This window comes from Sarcophilus harrisii, chromosome 4 (assembly GCF_902635505.1).
Source record: "Sarcophilus harrisii chromosome 4, mSarHar1.11, whole genome shotgun sequence".
Classification (NCBI taxonomy): Eukaryota; Metazoa; Chordata; class Mammalia; order Dasyuromorphia; family Dasyuridae; genus Sarcophilus; species Sarcophilus harrisii.
The window spans coordinates 322,364,535-322,386,783 of NC_045429.1; the positions used below are offsets into that span (position 1 = coordinate 322,364,535).

Sequence of the window (22,249 nt, forward strand, 5' to 3'; positions counted from 1 at the left end):
AGTTATTTGGATTTTGTCACTTTTACATTGTGAATTCCCTTAAGTCAGGAACTGTTTGCCTTTCTTGGAATTACTGGTACATAGTAAGCACTTAATAAATGCTTCTTCATGTGAATACCATAATGGTTCAAAGAGTGCCTGAAAATAGCGTGCTCTGGGCAGACATCTGGGGACTCCCCCTCAGTACCTCTCTGGAACCATAGTTCCACCCCTGGATTCTACTACTCCATCAAACTGAGAACCGCTTTGTGGGCTTTAGAATAGGTACCCAATGATTGGTCAAAAAGATGAGGAACCTCCTTTGTTCTCTTATAAAAGGTGTTCTGGAAAGTAACCAGAGGACCAGTTACTTAAGGATGAAGGAGACAGGTGTGGTAGGGCCCGCGGGGGTAAATAAGATGCCTTTGCTGAAAGCCCTGCCCTGTCAGAAGCCCAGAATCTTGAGCCCAGCCTGGCGACTTGCAGAATCCCCAAACTGCCAACGCCGACACACGCTCCCAGCCAGTGAATTCCGATGTCTTTCACCAGAAGATGCCATCGGGGTGTTTGAGATTGAGCGAGAAGGTAAGTTACTGACCCTGCCGTGTGGGTCAATTCTTTTTCATTTACTTTGTGCATCAAATGAAGCCTGAATCAATACCTGGGGAAAGTGGTGGAGATGAGACATCTCAGATTGCTCTTGTCCTAGGGGCAGACGCTAGGAAGAGAAAAATGAGAAAAAATGGTAGCAATTGTCCAATCCCTTCCTTTATGAGAGGGAAACCAAGGCCCACCATCCCGTGGCAAGTGCAGGGAAGAGCTGGGATAAGGACTGAGGTCTTCTAATGCCGTGGGCCAGAGGTTAAATGTATTCATTTTTAAGCTCTGGCCTTTATTTTTCAATCACTCTACACTGAAACATTACTGAAAAAAGGGAGAGAATGGAATACATTGCCCCTTCCTTCCTCCCTTGCCCTGACAAATTCACCCTTAGCTGTCCATATACAGCAGCGACTAACCCATGGATCTGTCCTGTTTCTTTCTATCCTTAGCCTTCATCTCTGTCTCTGGCAACTGTCCCCTATACATAGATGAGATCCGGCACTTCCTGACCCTGTGCCCAGAGATGTCCCTGGGCTGGTTTGAAGAAGGTTCGCTTGTAGCCTTCATCATTGGCTCCCTCTGGGACCAGGACAGACTGACTCAGGTGAGGCGTTGGGGGAGTGGTGTGGGGTAATAGGATGGGAGATGTAGAAAGGCCCAATCCCCTAGGAGGGGCTGCTGCTTAGCCAACTTGAGCCTGGAATCTTTTTAAGTCATGGTGCCCTATATCAAACAGATCATTTAACCAGAATAAGGAAAGAAATTGTTTTTTATATATATCCTCTCTCAGCAATGAACAGAGGAGCAAACCTTTCCCTCACCTTCCAATTTCCAAGGCTAAAATAAGGAAACTAGAATCATTTCCTTTTCTTCCAATACTTCGGAGTACATTAGGATTCTCCAGGAACTTTCTTAAGAGAGTATCCCAACTACTCCAAGTGGTCCGCTAGTTTTTTGGGACACCTTATCTTTCTCCCAACCCAAAAGTCCTGGCTAGAGTAGATAATTCTTGGGATTTGGGGAGGGGGAGAAGTGAAACAGATTTAATTTCTTCCTTCTCGGCCTCCAGGAGTCCTTGACATTACACCGGCCTGGGGGCCATACGGCCCACATTCATGTGCTTGCAGTACACCGTACTTTCCGCCAGCAAGGGAAAGGCTCCATCTTGTTGTGGCGCTACCTGCAATACCTGTGCTACCAGTCATCCGTTCGTCGCGTTGTGCTTATGTGTGAGGACTTCCTGGTGCCCTTCTATCAGAAGTGTGGCTTTCAGACAGTCGGTCCGTGTGCGGTCAGTGTAGGTACCCTATCCTTCACTGAACTCCAGTGCCCAGTGCAAGGTCGCACCTTCTTTCGAAGGAACAGTGGTTGCTAAGTTTTTTCTCCCTTCCCTCCAATACCTTCCCCCTTCCTTCTGAAGCCCAGAATCTTTCTGAATCCTGGTAGGGGTATATACAAAACCCTTTGGTGACTGAGAGGAAGTAATCTGATGGGTCACTGCTGCCATGACCATGGCTAGGATTTTAATAACAGCAAAGCTCAGCCACACAGGTCCCAATTTCTATTCTTCCCTTCCTCCCTCTGTCCCTTCCTCTTCAAGTCCTATCCCAATTTAGCTGAAGTGTTAAAAGAGACACTAAAAGAATTCTCAGTTGTCTAGGTAGGGCTTAGATTTAACAGAGATGGGACCCTCTCTTCCCCCAAGACAACCCAGCCCAGGTTCAAATGAGAGGCCAATGGGAATAGTAACATAGAAGAGATAGATGGGAAGTCCTCTTCAATATTTGAAACTCTATATTCAAATAGAATTTTCATTTAGAAAATGAGAGTATTCTGTGTGGGTGTTTCTTCTTCAACCCAAGGCGCAATCCTCTACCCTTGAGGATTCCCTCCTTTCCCCTCTGACAGTAGAGACAATAGCTCTATTAAGAATGTTTTTCTTGGGGCAGCTGGATGGTACAGTGGAGATAGCCCCAGCCCTGAAGTCGGGTGGACCTGAACTCAAATCTGGTCTCAGACACTTAACACTTCCTAGCTGTGTGACACCCTGGGCAAGTCACAGCCTCATACTCCAATTGCCGGAGGGATAGACAGTTGGCCCCTTTACATCTCCAACTCCTGGAAATGGAAGGAGATGTTGGCCCAGCTCAAAGGCAGCTTTCTGGTCAGGAAGGGATAACTTTCTTATGGGCCAGGGCCACTTCTAAATTCTCCTGCATCTGTGGGAATAAGGGCATGGGAAAAGAACAATTCTCTTTCCTGGAACAGACCTGGAAGGACGGATTTAAAAGGTCTTATTTTCTCATAACTTTCTCTCTTACAAGTCAAAAGAAGATTCCTCACTTGAACTCTACAATTTTCCCCAAACAAAACTTTCCAGGTCCTCTTTCTAACAATAACCCCAAGAACGATCTCAATTCCAAATTCTTCAACCTCTCAATTTCACTTCCTGACAAATGGCTAAAGCAATGGCTCTCTACCCCCATCCACATCCACTGTGCTGTAAAGTAAAGCAGTGAAGAAGCCCCATCACTCCCCACCATGGTTTCATTTTCATGCTGTTAAGCCTCAGCCTTTGCTTTGCTTCAAGTTTCGGGGGTTAACTCTTCCCAAAGATGAAACTTACACTTTGTTTTCTATAAAGAATATTTAATTTAGTGATACTGTCCATAACAGTTATCACTGAACTGGCTAAGTTTTAAAAATAGTAATTCCAAAACGAACCAGTAAAAAAAAAAAAAGGAACTCTCCAAACCTGAATCAGCTCCCCAAAGCTAGCCAGATTCCATCCTCATCGCCAGGTATATTGTGAGGTAGAAAGCTATTGGGGCTGGGGAGTGTTGCTGAAGAATCTCAGTCAGTTGAAGGGGGGAAAAAGGGAAAGAAGAGGTGAAGGACAGAATCAGAGGCAGCCTCCAACTCCCAGATCCAACCATTCCCCCCTAAGCAGTATTTTTCCTTCTTAATCTTTTCCTCCTGTCTCTGTCCTTCCCCTTTTCTCTCTCTTAAGGGTATCCAACAAACTTCCTACTTTCTTTAAGACAGGGAAGATGGGGAAAGCATGACAACCCCAACTACCATTGAAAAGTTTGAGGATGGGGAGGTTAAGGAACGGAATCTGACCCTTCAGACATCTTCATGGTTTAAGGCAGCTTTGGCAGGAGAGACCTTGCACTGAAAAGGCCTCTTCAGGCTGGGAATGGATTAAAGGGACAGAAGGCACCAGGACAGTCTAAGGCTAAGGTGGAAAAGAAAACCATCCACAAAAATCTTGGATGGTCTTTTAAAAAAGCAGTTCCTTGGGTGTGAGATGGGGGGGAAAGATTTTCTGGCCTCCTAACAGCAGTGTAGGGAAGGCAAAAGGACGTGAACCTTTGTGACCTGAGCTCCCTAGGAACAGGTTGCCTGGGCCTCCCCTAAGGCCTCAGTCAAGAACATGAAGATATAAGATAAAGTGGGGTCTCCACCTCCCAAAATGCCTCTTGCCCGACTTCTCCATGCCAAGCGGCTGCAGCTCCCACTTTCTTGTAGGAACTGCCCATGAGTGCCCTCTGACTCCAGGAGTATTTAATCACCCACTTTCACAGAACCTCCCAACAGAGGAAAAGGGAAACTCCACGGAACTCTCCATCTTCTCCTCTCGGATGGCCCAAACGTTGGTGGCACCAGATACCCAAAAGGGGACACTTCCCATCCTTTAGCAGGCCTGGAGTCCAGGATGAAGAAAGCTCATCCGTGTAGCACCTGGTCTAGCTCATATTTCTCACAGAATCGGCTGGTGAAGGGGAAGCAGGTGAGGTATTCGATCCAGGGCCAGTTGATGGGGTAGACATATAGCCAGATGACAAGGGAGGCAAAAAGACCTGCAAAGATCACCAGGGACACCAGGATCATGGCTCGTTTGCGGTACTTGTCTCCCGTGCCAAAGGTGATGTAGGGCAGGAAAGCAAAGGAGAGGAGCAGGCCACTAAGGAACCCGAAAATGTGGGCGATGTTGTCGATCCAAGGCAGGAGCCCACAGATGAAGAGGAAGAACACAATGCCTGACAGGTTCAGGAACGCCTTCCAGGGCTTTTCCAGGAGCTGCCAACTCTGGATGAGCTCCACAAAGAGGCAGGCCAGGATGCCAAACTGGGAGCCTGCAGGGCCCACCTGAGGAGAGGAGAGGGAGGTAGTATCACTCAGCCCTGTCAAAGGCACCCGTGGGGCTAAAGCCTGGGGTCATTCCTAGGCGGGGAGCAAACCGAGGAGGAGAGCAAAGAACCTGCTGCTGCCTCCCTCATCCACCAGGATTAGAAGGCCAGGCAGCTAAATCTCCAGATTAGCCTGCTAAGCCCTGCCAAGGGAGAACGAGGAAGGGAGGAACAATGGGGTCAATCTGGTACCTACAGGATCTATGGAGGCAGAGAGCAAAGCCTTCTAGGGAGAAGCAAGGTCCTTCTGAGTAACTATGGCTGGTCGGGACAATAGGATGCACTCCCTGACCCCAAACCCGTCTCCTTGGAAACTGCCTCCCCCCTGAAGTGGAAGAACTTAGAATTCCCCATCTTGAGATAGTGACAGCCCTTCGACCACAGACCTAGTCCGATGGCCAACTCCCTCGGGACCCAATCTTCCCCCCAAAGAATCTCCGTTTGTTTTCAAAGACAAGATCATAGAATTTGTAGTGGACGATAGGTCTCCTACCTCTGCTCTATATGGAAGGAAAATGGCGCTGGCTAAATTGCCTGTGATCCCACTGAGGATAAAGATGATGGCAATTCGGAGCCAGCCTGCCAATTTTTCCAGGTCTCGCAGGATGGTCATTTGGAAGAGCACAGACACGAGGCAGTGCCCCAACCTAAGACAGGAAAAGAGGGTCTTTTTTCATCATAGGGGGCCTCAAAAACCCTATAGCTTGAGATCCCAAGCAGGCCTCTGCTCCCAGAGGTCAGCATTCCACATTCTATTTAGAAGTCTGAAAGGCTAAAAAATGGAGTGGAAAGAGTACTCCCCTGGAGTCGGGAGGACCTGAATTCAAATCCAGCCCCAGACACTTACTAGCTATGAGACCCCCAGATAAGTCTCATAACTCCAAATGCTTCAAAAACAAACTAGGCCCTCTTGAATTCTCTTGATGCCCTTCTCTCATGCAGAGCCTTTCCTGATATCCTCAGTTGTATTTTTGCTCTTGTCCCCAAATCACTTTGCATTTATTTATCTGTGGGCATGCTGTTGTCCCCCCAAAAGTAGACTATAGATTCCCTGGAGGCAAAGGCCAGACCCTATCTCAGTAACGTGCTCGCAGGAGTACTTAATAAATGCTTGGTATGAATACCACTTACTCAAGCCTGGATAATTCCCATCATCTTCCGTTTTACTACTGGGGGGATGAATATTGCCAGCGAGTCATAAGACCAAGCTGATTCTACCTACTACATCTAGAGGGTGCCCTGCTATGCAGCAATTTCCTCTACGATCCTCCAAAGCTACAGTTCAAATCTTTTTGGTTTAAGTCTTTAACCATATTCCCCACTTCCTCCTCACACTAAGTTTTAGGCCTTTGGAAGTTGCATTAAAGGACACTATTGTTACCTCAGATCTCCTCCTCCACCCTGCTTCTGTCTCAGAAGAAATGAAATTTCCTCTTATTTGCTAAGGCTAATTCCCTTCTCTTTGTCTTTGATTTCCTTTATTCCCACTTCCTCCAGAATCTGATCTTAACCATAACAATTGCTCTCTCTTTTATGTATCTTAAAAAAATAAATAAATCTTTATCTTGATTTTTTTTTACAGTTATCTATTGCTACATTTTTCTTATCTCTGTTCCAATGTTAAACTTTTTGAAAAAATTGCTCATATTTAAGAACTCTAATTAATGTAATAAGTCTCCGTGATCCAAGAGGAATGATGATGAAAGTGTGCTTCCCACCTCCTGACAAAGGAGTGATAGACTCAAATGTACAGGAGACATATTTTTAGATATGACATATGTGGATTGGTTTTGCTTGACTAAGATTCCTTGTTACAAGGATTATGTTTTGTTTTTTTTCCTAACATAGGAGATGTAGAGGAAGACAGAAGTGAGTGAGTTGCTCAGAAAAGAAAATTATTGATGCATTTTTTAAAATGTCCAGAGAAAAGAAAAAAGTACAGAAGGAAACACAGACAAGCAGAATAGCTTTGAATGTAAAAGGTTAGATTTATTATTTTTTAAAAAACAAGTGGCATGTAAAACTCAGTTTCATATATAATCCTTTTTCTGCTCTATCTTGTATATGGAAATATCCTTTTTTGGGGGGGTATCAAGTTCAGAATAAATATAAAATTTAAAATGTCGATACCTAATGCCTCTACTTATTCATGACTTCTCAACCCCTTACAATCCTGGTTTTCTTCCCTACCACTGTATATGAAGTACTCTTTCACAAGTCATCAATAACATACTCATCTAAAAAAAAAATAATAATAATAACATCCTCTTAGCCAAATCCAACAGCTTTTTTTCAGTCTTTATCCTTTTTTGAACTCTCTGCACCATTTGGCATTATCAATCATTCATTCCTCCTAAATCCCATTCCTCCTTTGATTTCAGAGACACTACATTTTTTTGGTTCATCTGTTTTTCCTCAATTTCCTCCAGAGAATTCTCATCACCTTCCCAATCCCTTAGTGTGAGAAGTCTGATTTCAGATTCTCCCCCTGGCCCTCTTTGGTTTCCTTGCTATTCTCTCTTTCCTTTTTTTGGACAATCTCTTTTGATTCATTGATTGCAACTATTACTTCTAAGCAGGTAATTCAGTAATTATTAATTTCTACTTCTAGCCCTGATCTCTCTCGCAGCTTCTAATCCTGAATCTCCAACTATCGAAAGGACATCTCTTGTTGATGTTCCATTCCCATCTCAAGCTCAACTTTCCCCCCAAAATCTGCTGCTCCTTTTCACTTCTTAATTTTGTCAATGGCAACTGGTCATACATGTTTGCTAGCTTAATATTAACTATGACTCTTGCATCTCCCTCAACTCTCATACCCAATCACAACAACCAACTCATGCCAATTCTATTATTGAAATACCTCTCCCAGCTATGCCCTCTGACTTCTAATTCCACTGCTACCAGCCTTGCAACAAAAGATAAATACAGCCTTCTAACTGGTCTTTCCCACCTCCACTCTTTCCCTGAACCTCCAATCGATCTTTCCTATCACTCTCAGACATTTCACTTACATAAAACATGTTGGTTTTATTCTCAAATCCCTTCAACGGGTCCCTTTTGCCTAACAAAATTACTTATCCCATAGAAGAAACCCTCAAAGACGAGCTCACTGTTTTGGGATCAGGGACAAATGTAGAGTCGGGGAGACTCTTACCCAGCGTGGAGGAACAGAGACAACCACAGTCTGTAGAACTGATCAGGGACTTCAGGGTTCAGGAATGGCAGAAGCCCACATACTTTGTCCAAGCAGTGTACCTGAGAAAGAAGAATTGGGCAGAAAGTGATAGGAAGAGGAAATGAAAAGTGGCTGGTCTTAGAGGGTATTGTGGTTCAGTGAGGCCATTGGTTGTATCTGCTCCCTTGGGGAGACCTTAAATGAGTGACAGGGCGGGAGACGAAAGCGGACAGGAGAGTTCTCATTGGGCCATGCTAGGAAATGACTAGGGTTTTGGCTACTAGGGGGCCATGGATGTCAGTCCTTCATTCCCTGGTCAAAATAGGCTAGTCCCCTTTCTGAGGGCTCAGATCTACTTAGTTCTCACTAGGGCCTCAGCTCACCTGAGAACAGAGTGTTGCTTCTTCATGGAAATAGCCATGCATGAACTCACAGTATTCCCGGGTTGTGATCTCACAGCTGGATGAAATTAGAAGGAATTAAGACCCTAGTATTTTACACCTTTCTTCTCCACCTCATACCCATCCCCCTACTCCCCAAGCCTCTAATTAGCAATCAAGAGCTCTGGCACCCCTGACTAGGGAAGGTCCATCCTCTAGGACTTGGAAAAGTACCAAGAAAAGGAGGGGCAAAAGGGAAAGAAAGCAATTTTAAGGGATGGGAGTAGAAGAGCTTCAAAAATCCTGGAAGAAAAATGGTTATCTTAGAGGAACCAGAAGGAGATAGGCCTGGGATGAGATCCCCTAAAAGTATGGACCAAGATGTGGGGAGAGAACGGTCACAGGGCTTACCTGCCCTTTGTACCAATGCAACATGGGCGACCCTTGATCTGGCAGTCCATGTGAAGGAAACCAGTGTGATTATTCTTGGCCTGGTCTGTGCAGATCTAAAAAGGACACGGGTGAGGTTATTGGTATACATGAGCACTCTCTCTCTTTTTCTCTCTAAAAAACTCCTCACTGAATCCCAAGAAGTTACTCACTGGCCACTTGGTGATATCATCTGGCCAAATATGAGCTCCACTGGAGGCTGGCTCCTCACATGTCCTATAGAGAAGGGAGAAAAGACCCCAGAGTAGAATGACCAGAGCACTATCCTGTGTCCCATTTATCTCTGTGGCTTTGGGACTTGGAACAGTTGTCCCCTCTTCCTCCCCACAGTAAGCACTTAATAAAAGTTTGTTGAATCTAATGGCAGGTACAAAGAAAGAACACTGAGGGTCCCATCTCTGTTCCTATATTTAGGAAACCACTGTAGAGCCTTAGTTCTGAGGGTTGGTCCAATATGTACCTGGGGTCCTGGTGGCAAACAGCCCCTGATGTCCGCCTCAAGCTTGGGTTAGACTTGTCCATGGGGGGACCGGTGTCGTCTTGCCATTTAGTGAAAGTAGCCAAAGTCTCCTACAAAGTAAGAGGGGGGCAGTCATGCCTAAGAAAAAGGGTTCCATCTTTCCCTCTTCCAAAGGTTTATGTCCATAAAATGTCTTGATATCCAAGTACAAAAGGGTTAGGGTTAGGGTTCAACTTCAAGTTTTTGGGAATCTAAGAGAACTTAATCAAAACTGATGAATGAAAGAACCCTGAATGCAGAGAAAGCTCTGTGATGAGTATGATGAGGTAAGAAAGAGGAAAGAGAAGTGGTCTCTGCTTGGGGGAATGTCTAATAAGGAAGGAGAAAAATAAGAAAAGCAAGTAGACAGAAAAACATTGACAAACTAAAGGCAGTGCATTTTGCTAATGGGAGGAATTCAAATCTTGCCTCTGACATTTACTACTTCAGGAACTCTTGGGAAGGGCCTTAATTTCCCTATGCCTTATTTCACCTAAAAAATGAGGAAGGTAGGATGAGATGGCCTCTCAGTTCCATCCAGCTGGAAAGCAATGATTCTACCTGACATCCACTCAGGAGAAGCAGGCCACTGAGGATGCCCCAATAGCCTTTGCTTTCCAAGTAATACTATCAGCTCCCTCCCATCAGCCTTGGCCCAGAAGGGCGCTCCCTCCCATCAGCCTTGGCCCAGAAGGGCGCTCCCTCCCCACCACACTCCCTTTCCACTCTCATACTGAGCAGTCTGCCCGCTGAGTCTGGATGCAGCCCGAGTTGTCATTCTGGACACAGCAGCCTGAGTTCCGTTCCTGATCTCTTTCCCGCTGGATCAACCGCTCAACTTGCTGATCCTTCCGGATGCATGGGGAGAACTTGGCCCCCAAGTGGATCAAATCAATCTGGGGATCAAAACATGGGGAAAAGAGAACTAAGTCCAGAGGAAGGAGAATGGTACTCCTGCCTACATCTTTAGCCTTAAGGAGTCTAGGATGATAAAAGTCTGTTTCTGGAAGAAAGGGAACTGGGTCTCTGACATCAATACTCGAAAGCCAGAGAGATCTGAGTTTGAATTCTGCTTCAGACACTTGTTAGCTGTGTGATCATGGGCAAGTCACTTTACTTCTTTCAGGCTCAGTATCCTCAGTTGTAAAATGGGGATAATAAGCACCTATCTCCCAGGGCAATTATAAAGATTAGATGATATGATCTTTGTAAAGCAAATTGCAAACTTAAAAAATTCTATATAAATGCTATAGTTATGTAAGAGACAGGGCAAAAGACAGCTTTGTCTCTCAAGTGACCAATATACAACCACTTGAAAAGTGGTCCCTTGAATGTGAACCTTCCAATAATCTTGACTGGTGGGTTCTGAATTTCATACCGAGCTTGGACCAATCCAGAAGTTCTCTTGTTGGATGTACTTTACACTCTCATACACGCCTTTATTCCTTAGCACCTGCAAGAAGAAGATAAGAGAAAAACTATCACCCTGCCAGAAACCTGGGAAGGATCCTGGTAGAGATGACAAGTTGTATTAGTACCCTATTGTCAAAGGAAGGGCTGGTTGCCTTGCTTGGCAAGGCCCTCTCCTGACTTGGGCATTGCAGAAAGATTTTCACTAGTATAATAAAAAAAAAATTTAGGGCATTCAAGGGCAAAAGCTAAAACTGGGTGACCCAGATCACCTTTCCCTATTAGGTGGTGCTGCCTAAGCCTGTACTCTAGCCCCAACTCACCAGCTGGGTGGTGACATGCTGAGCGAACCCAATAGGGGCAATGCCATAGGTGCCAATCACCAGGAGCGTGATCAGGATGTGCACAACAGTCAGCCAGTAAGTAAAGTATGGCCTGAGGATAGAAAAGTGTGTGGTCAGTAGTAGTCATTTCAGTCAAATTCCAAAGAGCACCAAGGAATCTTTAGATCATCACCTTTGACCTCTGCTCTAAACCAAGGGTATGGGAGACACAAAAAGTCAAAGATGAGTACAAACAATGAACAGGACAAAAGGGACGACTTTTTTTTTTTTAAATCTAAAACAGCCTGATTTTTATTATATTTTATTAAATAAAATCATTGATCTTATTTTAATGTAGAATATTATACCCCCCATCATTCCTAATAAGTACAATTTTTTTTTTTTGCCAACTTTTAATACTTCTTATATATTTTTTCTAAACTGGAAAAAATTTAAATACACTGCAGTCTTAAATTAAGATAGTGGGTATTTCAGCAAAAAGCATAGGGGGCATCTGGGTGGCACAATGGATAGAGCACCAGTATCAGAGTCAGGAGGAACTAAGTTCAAACCTGAACTCAGAGACTTACTGGTGACTGTAGAGAAGTCATTTGATCTTGATTGCCTCCCTCTTCTCCACAAAAAGAAAAAAAAAAGCTTATAACTTCCTATTGGGGAGGACAAAAGGAAAAATGTAGTCAAAGTAGTTAGAAAGCATTTAATTTACTCCAGGAAATCTGATATTGATATTATTATTACATTTTAACTTCATACTATTGGGATCAAGAATGGAGGAAGAAAAGGAAGAATGTACAAAGCCTTCACCCTTACATATAATAGCTTTTTAAATAAATATTTATTGAACAAAAAAGCTAGTGTTCTTGTCTATCTTGATCCAAAAACCAACCCAAGCTGGCAATCTGGTAGCTGACTGTGTAGCCTTCCCCTACAGCGACTTGTCATGTAGCTCTGAATGGTTAAGATCAGTTCTGTTCAAGTTTTTATTTCTGTCTTGGGGAGCCTCTGCCTTCCCTTCTGATGTAGAAAACAGAGTTACCTGAGACCAGGATCTGGGTTTCCTCTACTTTTCTCCTGGAATACCCAAGATAGGATCTTTGCTCAAAGGGACACTTGCCCAAATTATGTTAATTATAGAGATTATAGTGTGTAATGATGTCAAGAGCTGTGATGCTGTTGCAAGGTCCACACCCACCCCTCACCCCTCTCACCGGTGGCTGCTAAAGTTCTCTAGCTGGTGCTGCACGGTACTGCTGATGCTGCGTCGGTAGCTCCGGTTCAGCCAGCTCCCTACCACACCCAGCCCATAGTGTCGCTTTTTCCGGTCAAAGGCAAAGTGTTTAACCTTGGAGGCAATGCGCTGGCCCCGCTTGGTGGCTGGAGCTGGGGCCACATAATCCTTCCTGGGGTAGAGAGCAAAGGACGACAATCAGCTCTAAGAAGGTCCCCCCATCAGTCCTCATCCCAATTGTTCAGTGACAGCCTCTAAGGGTTGGAAGGTGTTTGGGGGTCAGCAGAGAGATCCAGTGCTGTCCCCTTTTTCCCCCTCATCATGTCCCATCTGGGAAAGGGGGGCAGAGTAATTGCCCCGAATATAGAATTTTCCCCTACATCATCTATACCCTGAGCATCTTCTCTATCTCCCACCTTTATCTCCTTTATCTCCACCTTTCACCTTCTTCCAAGTCTTTGCTAAAATTCTACCTTCTACTAGAAGCTTTTCCCAACTTCTTAATTCTACTGTCTCCTTCTGTTGATTAATTCCAATTTATCCTGTTTAGAGTTTGTTGGTACACAGTTGTTTACATGTTTTTCTTATTAAACTATGAGGCCCCTTAAGAGCAAGAACTTTTACCTTTCTGGGAATCCTCAGTGGCTTGCACACAGTTGGCACTTAATAAATGTTTACTGACCAACTGACTACAGCATCCAAATTAACAGAAATATGGAGATGGCTTCTGAGCAAGGTCTAGTGACCTGGCCAAGACCTTTGCAGTCTCGTCCCTTCCCTTCCCCATTCCATTAATATCCCTCACTTTCATGAGAACTCTAGATCTATATACTCACAGGGGAATGTGTAGACCTTCAGGGGACTGGGGAGAAGCAGAGCATGGAATCCCTCGGAAGTAGCTGGCAGAGAGTGGGGGTGACTCAAAGACATCATCCGGCATTGAACCCATCTCGTGCATATCAATCTGGAGGAGAGGGCACAGAGCAGTGAGCCAGGGGAAGAGTCACTTTCCAACTGTTTCAAGGCAAGTCCAGGACTAGGACTAAGAGAAAGGGGAAGGGAAAAAGTGGGATCTGCAGAAGAGGTCAAGGGGCAATGCCTCCATCCATTCTGAGGGAAGAGCATCGCATTATCAATAAAGTTTAGTGCTTGATTAGGTAACATCCCAAACCTACCAATGGTCTGGTCCTTTGGCTCTGTCTTAGAGGAAGGAAAACCTTAAGCCCCAAGACTGTCTCTGCAAATCTATTCCTCAGCCTCCCCCAACCTTTATCCCAGGCCAGAGGTAGGAGGGACCCAGACCCCAAGCTTGCCTTACTAAAAAATGAGGAGTCAAATGTGTCCACTCCATCCACCACATCCTCTTCATGGAAACTGGGGCAGGCAAAACTTCTTTTGATCACCCGGCGCTTCTGGCCTGTGGGCTCCAGTACAGATCGGCCCTGATCAAGAGAGAAAACAAGGGTTAGCATACAAGTCTCTGACCAAAGCCAGCTCACAGAACATCTGGGCTTTTCCTTGTTTCTATTCATTCCCTTCCCAACCTTGTACAGCTGTTGAAAGGAAGGGAATCAACATCTTCCACCTGTAGCTGTCCTCTCCCATCCTGCCTAAATGACTAATTGCCATTCTCCATCAACCAAACAGTAGCAACACTTTAATGGGTGAAATAAGGTTGAAAGGGGAAAATAAAGAGAGGGGTCAAAAAGAGTTCTAGGGAAATCCTCAAATAACATTGTATGATATTAATTCCTGGTGGATGGGGACAAGGAACAGTAACATGGACAGTCATTCTCTGTATGTCCCTCTCTCCCCGACATCCTTCCATCTTTTTCCATCTTTCTCCATTGACAGCTCATGTTATGGAATCCCCAAGGACCTAGGGTCCTATATATTTTTTTTATTCCCAGGATTCTATCCTGCCTTTCCCCCAGGCAACAGTTGTCTTTTTCTAGCTTTTAATGAAGGCATAGAATGTAGTTCTGGGAGCCAGAGAGAGGGGGGTACTGAGTGGTTGGGTAGAAAAGGAAAGGGAGAGCTGAAGGTAAAAGTTATAGGGGAGCAGTCCAGTTGCAAGAGGCAGAAGATGCTGGCCTACAGAAATTCAGACCTGGAAGGGATCCTAAAGAACCTCAGCCATCATCTAATTTAACCTATAGGTATGGAGTGACATGGTCCAGAAGACAAGTCACTTGGATAGGAAGAGACAGAACTGGGATTTTAACCCAGATTTTCTAACTAAAATCCAAGAATCTTTCTACCACACCACAGTGAATCAAGGACCTGAGAGACAGCTATGAATAACTCACCTTGAGGAGAGCAGCTGCAGCATGAAAGCTCATTTGTGCCACAGACATCCTCTTTCGACGGGGGAGGTGCGAGTAACCTGATCGAACACTGGTGAAGGAGCTGAGGGACAATACACCTGGAGTCAGTGGTGGCAGTGGGGGGTGGTGCCGGTCCACCTCATCTGGGTGTCGGAATGCTCGGCCCCGAGCAAGTGGATCCACTATCTGGAGGTGCAAAGAGAGCAAGTATGGGAAATTCAGGCAATCACACAGGTTCTTAGTATAAAAGTATTACTGGGACCCCACAAAACAGACACAGATGTATACCCACACCCATTCAAATGATACTTAACCTGGAAAGTTCTCTGCCCCTTGAACAAACACCATGCTTCCACACTCTGATGAATTCCTTTTTTCCTTTTTTTTATAGTTTTTATTCTTCCAAATTCATGTAAAGATATTTTTTCTCTCTCTCCCTTTTTTACTTCCCTCCTTCCCAAGACATGAAACAATCTTTTAAACATTTCAATATTTGTATTTTGCGCAAAAAAAAAAAAAAATCAGATCGAAAGGGAAAAATCATGAGAAAAAAACAGCAAACAACAACAAAAAAGATGAAAATACTATGCTTTGAGGTACATTCAATCTCCATACCTCTCTGGATGTGATTGGCATTTCCATCGCAAGTCTATTGGAATTGCCTTGAATCATCACATTGTTGAAAAGAGCCAAGTCCATCACAGTTGATCATCTCTGTGATGAATTTGAATTCATTTCAAATGCAACTTTGACCATGAAACCTTCCCACATCTTTCCAAACCTCATATAATATTGTTTTGAACTTTTCTATTGCATGATCACATAATATTGTGTATTATAGTTAGCTGCATCCTTCCCCCATGAGTAACTTCCTACCACCTCTCAGAAAAGAGTGCATGATATTTAAAGCCTTTTATGATCAGGTTCCAATCTCTCTTTCCAGGTTGCTTGATTCCACATTAATCCTCTTCACACATTTATGTTCCAGTTAAACTGGCCAATTTGATGGCCCTTGTACGTGAAATTTGATCTCCTATCTATACTTTTGCACATGTTGTCTCCGGTGCATATGATGCTCTTCCTCCCCCTCATCACCTTTACTTCTTAGGAAGCCCTGGCTTTCTTCCAGGTTCATCTCAAGTGCTCTCTCTTACAAGAGGCTTTTCCTATTTTTCTGTTGAGTGTCCCAAACTATCTATTTACTTTATATACAGCATTTACTTCATCATTATCATCACAGATTTAGAATGGAAAGGATCTTAGAGAACTTCCAGTTTGATCTCCTTATTTTACAAATAAGGAAACTGAAGCTTAAGAAAGGTTAATTTGTCCAAGGCCTAGAATTAGTAACTGAAAGAGATAAGATTTAAACTCAGGTTCCCAGATTCCTAATCCTCCTCTTTCCACTGTAATATGCCTATAGATATTATCTTAGAAGGCTGGGTAGGGGAAAATAAGGTTGGGGACTTTATACAGTCCTCCCTCACTTAAAGCCAATTCACTTGCAAACCATGCAACACCTCCCCGAAATCATGGAAGTCTTCCAGAGCACAGGACAAACAACCTCTGTGAGTAGCAGAAGGAGCTCCCTCACTGTGGACACAACCAGAACTGCCCAATTGGGCAACAATGCTCTTTTCTTTTCTTCCTTCCTTCCAAAAGTGTATTTTACCCTTACCTGAAGGTGTTCTGGCCAAAGGAATGTAAATTTTGATCTCTGAAACCTCACAAAATGTCTTGGGATTTGGACTAGATTTCTTTCTTTCTTCCTTTTTTTTTTTTTTTTTTTTTAAAGCTTTTTCTTTTCAAAATATATGCATAATTTTTTTCTCCTTCCCTCCCCTCCACTCCCTCCCCTAGACAGCAAGTAATCCCACATATATTAAACATGTGCTATTCTTCTATGCATATTTCCATAATTATCATGCTGCACAGAATCAGATCAAAAAGGAAAACAAATGACAAAGAAAACAAAATGCAAGCAAAAAACAACAAAAAGTGAAAATACCATGTTGTGATCCACACTCAGTCTCCATGGTCCTCTCTCTAGGTGCAGATGGCTCTCATGGACTAGATTTCTTACAGACCATAACTTAAGCTTAAAAATTACGCTGGTTCTCACAGACAGACCAAGAATAAGTCTTTGTTTGGTTGTTCCCTACTTATTTAGGCTTTGTTTGGGCTCTGATTGGCTCAGAATGAATGTAAATAGCAACTGTTATCTGTTTTGGCCAGAAACCCTGAGGGTCTTCTCCACCCAGCTTGATATATATTTTTTTGGATTGGGTAAGAGGCCTTTCTCTGCTTTATTTCTTACTTGACCTTCATCATTGATTGGGCGTTACCCTCAATCAAAATGAGACCTTGGAAGATCTAGCTTAAAAAGGTTCCCATTGCATCCAGCGCTGATGTACTTTGAATATATGCAATTCTTTTAAATGTATTTCCATATTTGTCATTGGACTGAATGTTTCTGGAGGAGAAAGTGAGGCTAATGACTTTGTTCAGCCCTCTTTCACTTAAATTCAATTCACTTGCATTCACAGTATTACCTCCCCTGAGGTCATGGTCTCTTTGAGAGGGAAGGACAAATAACAACCTTCTCCCAACAGAAGGCTTTTGCTTTTTTTTAATATCCCAACACTTAGCATATTGCTTGGCACATGATAAGTGCTTAATAAATGTTCACTGATTGATTGATTCTTGAAGAATAGATATTTTTATTCTTGTCCTTTTCTGTGCTCAAATCCTAATACCAGGTCTGGTAAACAAAAAGTGCTTAATGCATTTAAAAAAAATGTATTTTGTATATAACGTCTAGCACAATGATCTACATACACCAGTGCTTGATAAATGTTGCACTGGACCATACCTTGGGCATCTTGCAGGCTTTGGGGGACTCAATGCCCTGGAAAGAAGGCACCTCCTGGCTGGGGAGCTCCAGGTCTCTTTGGCAGGAGGCTTTCAGTTTGCCATAGCGTACACTGCAGTGGTGAAGACTCTTCCGATGCCAGTTCTGTCTCTTTCCATCCCAATCCTCACTGACACCGAACCACTGTGCAGTGCCTCTGCAGGAGCAAACACAGACCTGCTGTATGTGGTCCCTTCCAACCCCATATTTAGAGTCTCACGGACCCTGTTAGAAAAGTCTTGTGTGAAAAGAGGAGAAAGGAAATACCCGTGGATGTGTGTTTCCATGTGTCACTCCACAGAAGCTCTATAGTAAAAGGCTTACTCTTTTTCTTTTCAGTCTATGACCTTATTCTAGGCTCTCCTCCTGGCATACTGGGACACTTTTCAGGGGATTACTTATCCTCACTGGACTGTAGTTTTCCCATCTGTTAAAAATTCCTGCCCTTACCCCCTTTAGGAGAATGTCATATGGGTCAAATAAAATAATGATTACTTTGGATGCCAGAGGGATAGATAAACACAAATTTATATTTGTGTTTTTAATTTATGCTTATATTTATTTAAATGTATATATTTATATGAGACATAGTATATATATATATATATATGTCTCATATATATACACATACATATATAATATATTTATATGTATAATATATAATATAAATATATATATATATTATAATATATATAAATATGATAATAACATATTTAAATTTACATTTCTTTGCCCCCAAATAGATTCATGCTTCAGGATCCTGGGGAGATGTGTGACAGATTAAAGGCTAGTGCTCACCTTCGGATGCTTTGGGACAAAGAAGCCTGGCGACGAAAGCCAGGACGGCGATCTGAACTGTTTTCATGCCATCGTCCTCGAGGCTCTTGCATACTCACGCTCTTCAAATAGGCTGGATTCCTAGGTCTCTGGAGGAGACAAGGAGGAAGCAGAGGGGACAGGGAAGACATTTTCAGTTCTCTAATGTGAATATTTCTCAGAATCCAGAGGCTTAGGGTCTGCTTCTTGCCCTGTACCCAAATGGCAAGGCTAGTACAAAATTGGGGGCAGGGTGAGGAAATGAAGAAACGAACCTCAGGAGGTAGCATGCTGTCCTGTTCACCTGGGGCCGAGTCCTCTGGGGGCGGGATAGTGATGGAGAGGTTGGGTGGCTTTCGGCTCTGCAGGCGGCTGCTGGAAGAAGAGATACTTCCGCCATTCTGGTCGTTGGAGGCCATTGCAGGACAGAGGAGAGTCACAGACCCCAGCAGACTCTCTGAAGAAAAGACACAAGGGAGAGAACATGAGGTATGGTCAGACTGGATGGATAACCTGGCTGGCAACTTCTAGGGCGGGATGAGAAAGGGATGCCCAAGAACAGGTAGGTAATGGAACACTAAGCTAGAGTCAGAAAGACCTGAATTCAAATTCAGCCTTGGAAACTTACTCCCGGTATGATCCTGGGTAAATAAGTCAGTTAACCTCTGTTTCAGTTTCCAACCTGCCTCAGTTTCCTCAACAAGGGAATCTCCTCTCAAGGTTATTATGAGGTTCAAATCAAGTGGTATCTATATAATCTACATATATGTATATCTATAAATTTATATACATTTATATGAAGTAATGTATATACTTCATATAGTGTGTATATATATATGGTGTATATATTATAAAGTGCTTAACCCCAGGGACTAAGATAAAGATTAAAGTATATAGTAGGAACTGGGGGATATTTCTGTCTTTCTGTGACCTTCAGCAATGACTGAGTAGGCGATTTTTTTCAGCAAGGGGAAGAGGAATATCTGGTCCCCAGGAAGTTGGTCATAAATATTTTTTTAACTTCTTTTTTTCTTTTTTTTGTATCCCCAATGCTTAGCATAGTGCTTGCTACATGGTAAATGCTTATTGATTGATGGCTTTAGACTAGGAAAGCCTCTTTCCCTACTCCAGTCTCCTACTGACTTTGCTTTTGGTCTCTTCCCAGAGCAAACACCAATTATGGAGTAGAAAGGGGGACTCACTGTGCTAACCCCATCCTTTGGTCAGAGCCTTGGCAATAATTCAAGCAGTGGGGGCAGATTTCTGCGTCTATGGGGAAAAAGAAGGACTATTCCTACTTCTCTCTCAGTTTGTATGTTAGGAGACGGGGGTGGGGGAGGTTGGCAGTGCAGAGTAGGAGGAGGGTCGTGGAATGGGAGGGAGGACAAAAGGGGAAAGGAATCCTGGGTGACCCCATTTATTGAGCCACAAACAAAAAACGCTTCTGTATCTGTACCCAGGATATGGGTTCCCTGGGCTGGGCTGATATGCAGGGAGAACACAGCTATCCCAGGAGGGTTTTCTGCTCTGTGCTAGGAAGTGGTAGCTCAGTTCTAATTCATAAGGGACATGAAACTAAACTAAACTCATTTGCTTCTGACTCTGGTGGCCTCCTAGTTCCTATTTCAAATTGGACTGAAACTATCTTATGTCCAAGGATTTTTAACTCTGTCATCCCAGAACATTCTCTTGTTACTCATGGCTGATTTCCCCTTCTTCACCCTTTCTGCCAACCCTGACAATTTTCCCCCTCAGACTACCCTATTAGTTCCTCTTTGTAATATCCTGAAAGAGAGGAAGCAGACTCACTAGGCCAGGGGTGGAGTGCTTGGCTCTGAAAACTGAGCAGATGCAGATTTAATCAGGTCAAAAACCTGTTCCCTTTCTACCCCAAGCCCTTGAGCTGGGGCAGCTTTGGAATAGAAACAGTGAGCCAAGCTGGGCCAAACGTGGTCTAACCTGACAGGAGCACAGGTTTGTCCTCTGCTCTCATATAAAAATGCAAACTGAAGTTTTGGCAAGGCCCTTACTCTACTAAAGAGTGTGCGTATCTGGTCCCCCTAGATTGGTACAGACAGGAAGATGTGCCCCCATCAGATCCCAGGGTACAACAGGGGTACATAATAGAGGAAGAGAAAGGTATATTATGGAGCGAGGGGAAGGAGAGGAAAGGGATCTCAAGGCTAAAGATCATGCTTTCTAGGTCTCACCATCAAAAGGGGGGCTCCTATACAACAAGCAGCTTCTTGAGAAGAAGGTGTTCTCAAACGGGATGGAAATGACTTTGGAACATTCTGTAGCCCTCCTCCTCACTCAGCATGGGTAGCACCAAGATGAAACCCTGGAGAAGAGACAGACATACAACCCCACCCCAAGTCAGACTGAGATAGATTTCTTGTGATTCACTTACAGAGAACTCCTGAGAAAGAAAAAACTGGAGGGTGGCAGAGAATGGGAGAGAAAATAGAGAAGTAAAAAGGAGGAGAAAGAGAGACAAAGAAAGGGGGGAGAGGAGGGAAACAGAGAGGGAAGAAAGGAGGGAAGGAAGAAAGGAGGGAGGGAGAGAGGGAGACACAAGAGAGGGAGAAAGACAGAGACAAGAGAGGGAGAGAGACAGAGATAGAAAGAGACAAGAGAGGGAGAGACACAGAGACAGAGACAGACAGAGATAGAGGTGGGGGAAGGGGGGAGAGAAAGCCCAGATTGGGCCACAAAGCCACAGGGACAAATAGTCAGCAAAAGAGCTGGCCCAAGTCCTAGTTAATCTTCACACCTCCTCCAATTTCTACCTAGCACAGTGCTCTGCACATTGAATGTGTGTAATAAATGCTTGTTGAGTTGGAATAGAATGGGGTCAATAGAAAAGTTTGCTTAGATCTTGAGACCGCCTCTTCACCAGAAGCCAAAGTATTGAGCTGCACAGTGAAGAGACGGTCGGATAGAATACATATAACCAGTATCATTTTTTTAAGGCAGTTGGAGAATTGGGGAGGGAATCTTATCCTACCTTAGAAATGTGAGCAATGCCAGGGACCCAGCTAGGAACCGAGGAATCTGTCTTCTCCCACCACAGAATATTTCCCTCTTATTAGAACGTAAGCTCCCCAAAGGCAGGGACTGGTCTTGTTTTTTGCCTTTGCTCTCCAAGTGCTGAATACATAATAAACACTTAATAAAGGCTTATTGATGAACCTTCTTCCGCATCTGACCGAGAGGAGATAGACTCAGCATGCAAAATGAAACAAGGCTATGTCCTAATGTAGGAATTTCTCTGCTGGGAACAGAAAGGAACCACCCTGTTTCTTTGTATCTTTTGAGACCAAAGGAGCACAGGAGTTTATGCAAATCTCAACCCCTCTTCTTGGTCCAATGTCTTCCTCCTTATTCACTTTGTGAACTCATATAGTTAAGAAGACCCAGACCTCTTCCACTAACTACCTTCCTCTGCTCCCTTCCCCCCAAAAAACTCCTCCTCCTAAACCACAAAGGCTAAATTTATGCCCTTTCATCAGACTGATCTAAAGGGAAAGAAAGTACAGGAAAACATGAGCCAGCAGCTCCTGAAAACAATTCTGTATATAACTGGTATCATATTGCTTGTTAACTCAAGGGATAGAGAAGGAAGGGAGAGAAGAAAAGAATTTGGAACTCAAATTTAAAGCTGAATGTTAAAACTTAAAAAAAAAAAAAAAAAAAAAGAAATGTAATAGGGGAATATTTAATAAAATAAATAGCAATATATTAAAGCACCAAAAACAAAACAAAATATCCCCTGCTGGCAAGGAACTATTTCCAATGCCAGACTCAAGGTTTGATTTCCTCCTGGTACTTGCTTTTGGGAGTGCAAGAAATGAAAGCAGCATGTACAGCAGAGAAAAGCAAGAGTCAGGGGGCCTAGATTGTCCTCTCTGGACCAATTTCCTCATCTATA

At 43.7% G+C, this 22,249-nt stretch overlaps 2 protein-coding genes across 6 annotated transcripts in view; one reads left to right on the forward strand and one right to left on the reverse strand.

Annotated features, from left to right (window-relative positions):
• Positions 1–285: 285 nt before the first annotated feature.
• On the forward strand, positions 286–1,957 carry AANAT (aralkylamine N-acetyltransferase). The gene is made up of 3 exons (XM_012548484.2): positions 286–564; positions 1,032–1,186; positions 1,652–1,957. Exons 1-3 carry the CDS (start codon positions 288–290, stop codon positions 1,955–1,957), a joined length of 738 nt encoding a protein of 245 aa, XP_012403938.2. The 5' UTR covers positions 286–287.
• Positions 1,958–3,214: 1,257 nt separating this feature from the next.
• The window catches only part of RHBDF2 (rhomboid 5 homolog 2), a 42,852-nt gene continuing 23,817 nt past the window's right edge, over positions 3,215–22,249 (reverse strand). For 4 of the 5 annotated variants that reach the window (XM_023502515.2, XM_012548475.3, XM_023502516.2 and 1 more), the window contains exons 2-19: positions 20,529–20,659; positions 18,594–18,775; positions 18,301–18,428; positions 17,464–17,659; positions 14,574–14,777; positions 13,578–13,706; positions 13,101–13,228; positions 12,245–12,436; positions 11,016–11,127; positions 10,661–10,735; positions 10,017–10,178; positions 9,244–9,353; positions 8,936–8,999; positions 8,745–8,839; positions 8,337–8,412; positions 7,933–8,033; positions 5,269–5,422; positions 3,215–4,734 (exon numbers count right to left, since the gene is read on the reverse strand). In XM_023502515.2, the coding sequence (XP_023358283.1) occupies positions 4,312–4,734; positions 5,269–5,422; positions 7,933–8,033; positions 8,337–8,412; positions 8,745–8,839; positions 8,936–8,999; positions 9,244–9,353; positions 10,017–10,178; positions 10,661–10,735; positions 11,016–11,127; positions 12,245–12,436; positions 13,101–13,228; positions 13,578–13,706; positions 14,574–14,777; positions 17,464–17,659; positions 18,301–18,428; positions 18,594–18,737 (2,493 nt within the window). In that variant the 5' untranslated portion in view covers positions 18,738–18,775; positions 20,529–20,659 and the 3' untranslated portion in view covers positions 3,215–4,311. Of the gene's footprint in view, positions 4,735–5,268; positions 5,423–7,932; positions 8,034–8,336; positions 8,413–8,744; positions 8,840–8,935; positions 9,000–9,243; positions 9,354–10,016; positions 10,179–10,660; positions 10,736–11,015; positions 11,128–12,244; positions 12,437–13,100; positions 13,229–13,577; positions 13,707–14,573; positions 14,778–17,463; positions 17,660–18,300; positions 18,429–18,593; positions 18,776–20,528; positions 20,660–21,325; positions 21,909–22,249 lie in introns of those variants that run through there. The other variant, XM_023502513.2, reaches the window with a different exon arrangement.

Excerpts from the sequence above, each read along its gene's own strand:
- AANAT (XM_012548484.2), top strand. The coding sequence starts at position 288 with ATGAGGAACCTCCTTTGTTCTCTTATAAAAGGTGTTCTGGAAAGTAAC. Across the intron at positions 565-1,031 it reads GTTTGAGATTGAGCGAGAAG|CCTTCATCTCTGTCTCTGGC; the intron begins GTAAGTTACTGA and ends TTCTATCCTTAG. Across the intron at positions 1,187-1,651 it reads ACCAGGACAGACTGACTCAG|GAGTCCTTGACATTACACCG; the intron begins GTGAGGCGTTGG and ends CTCGGCCTCCAG.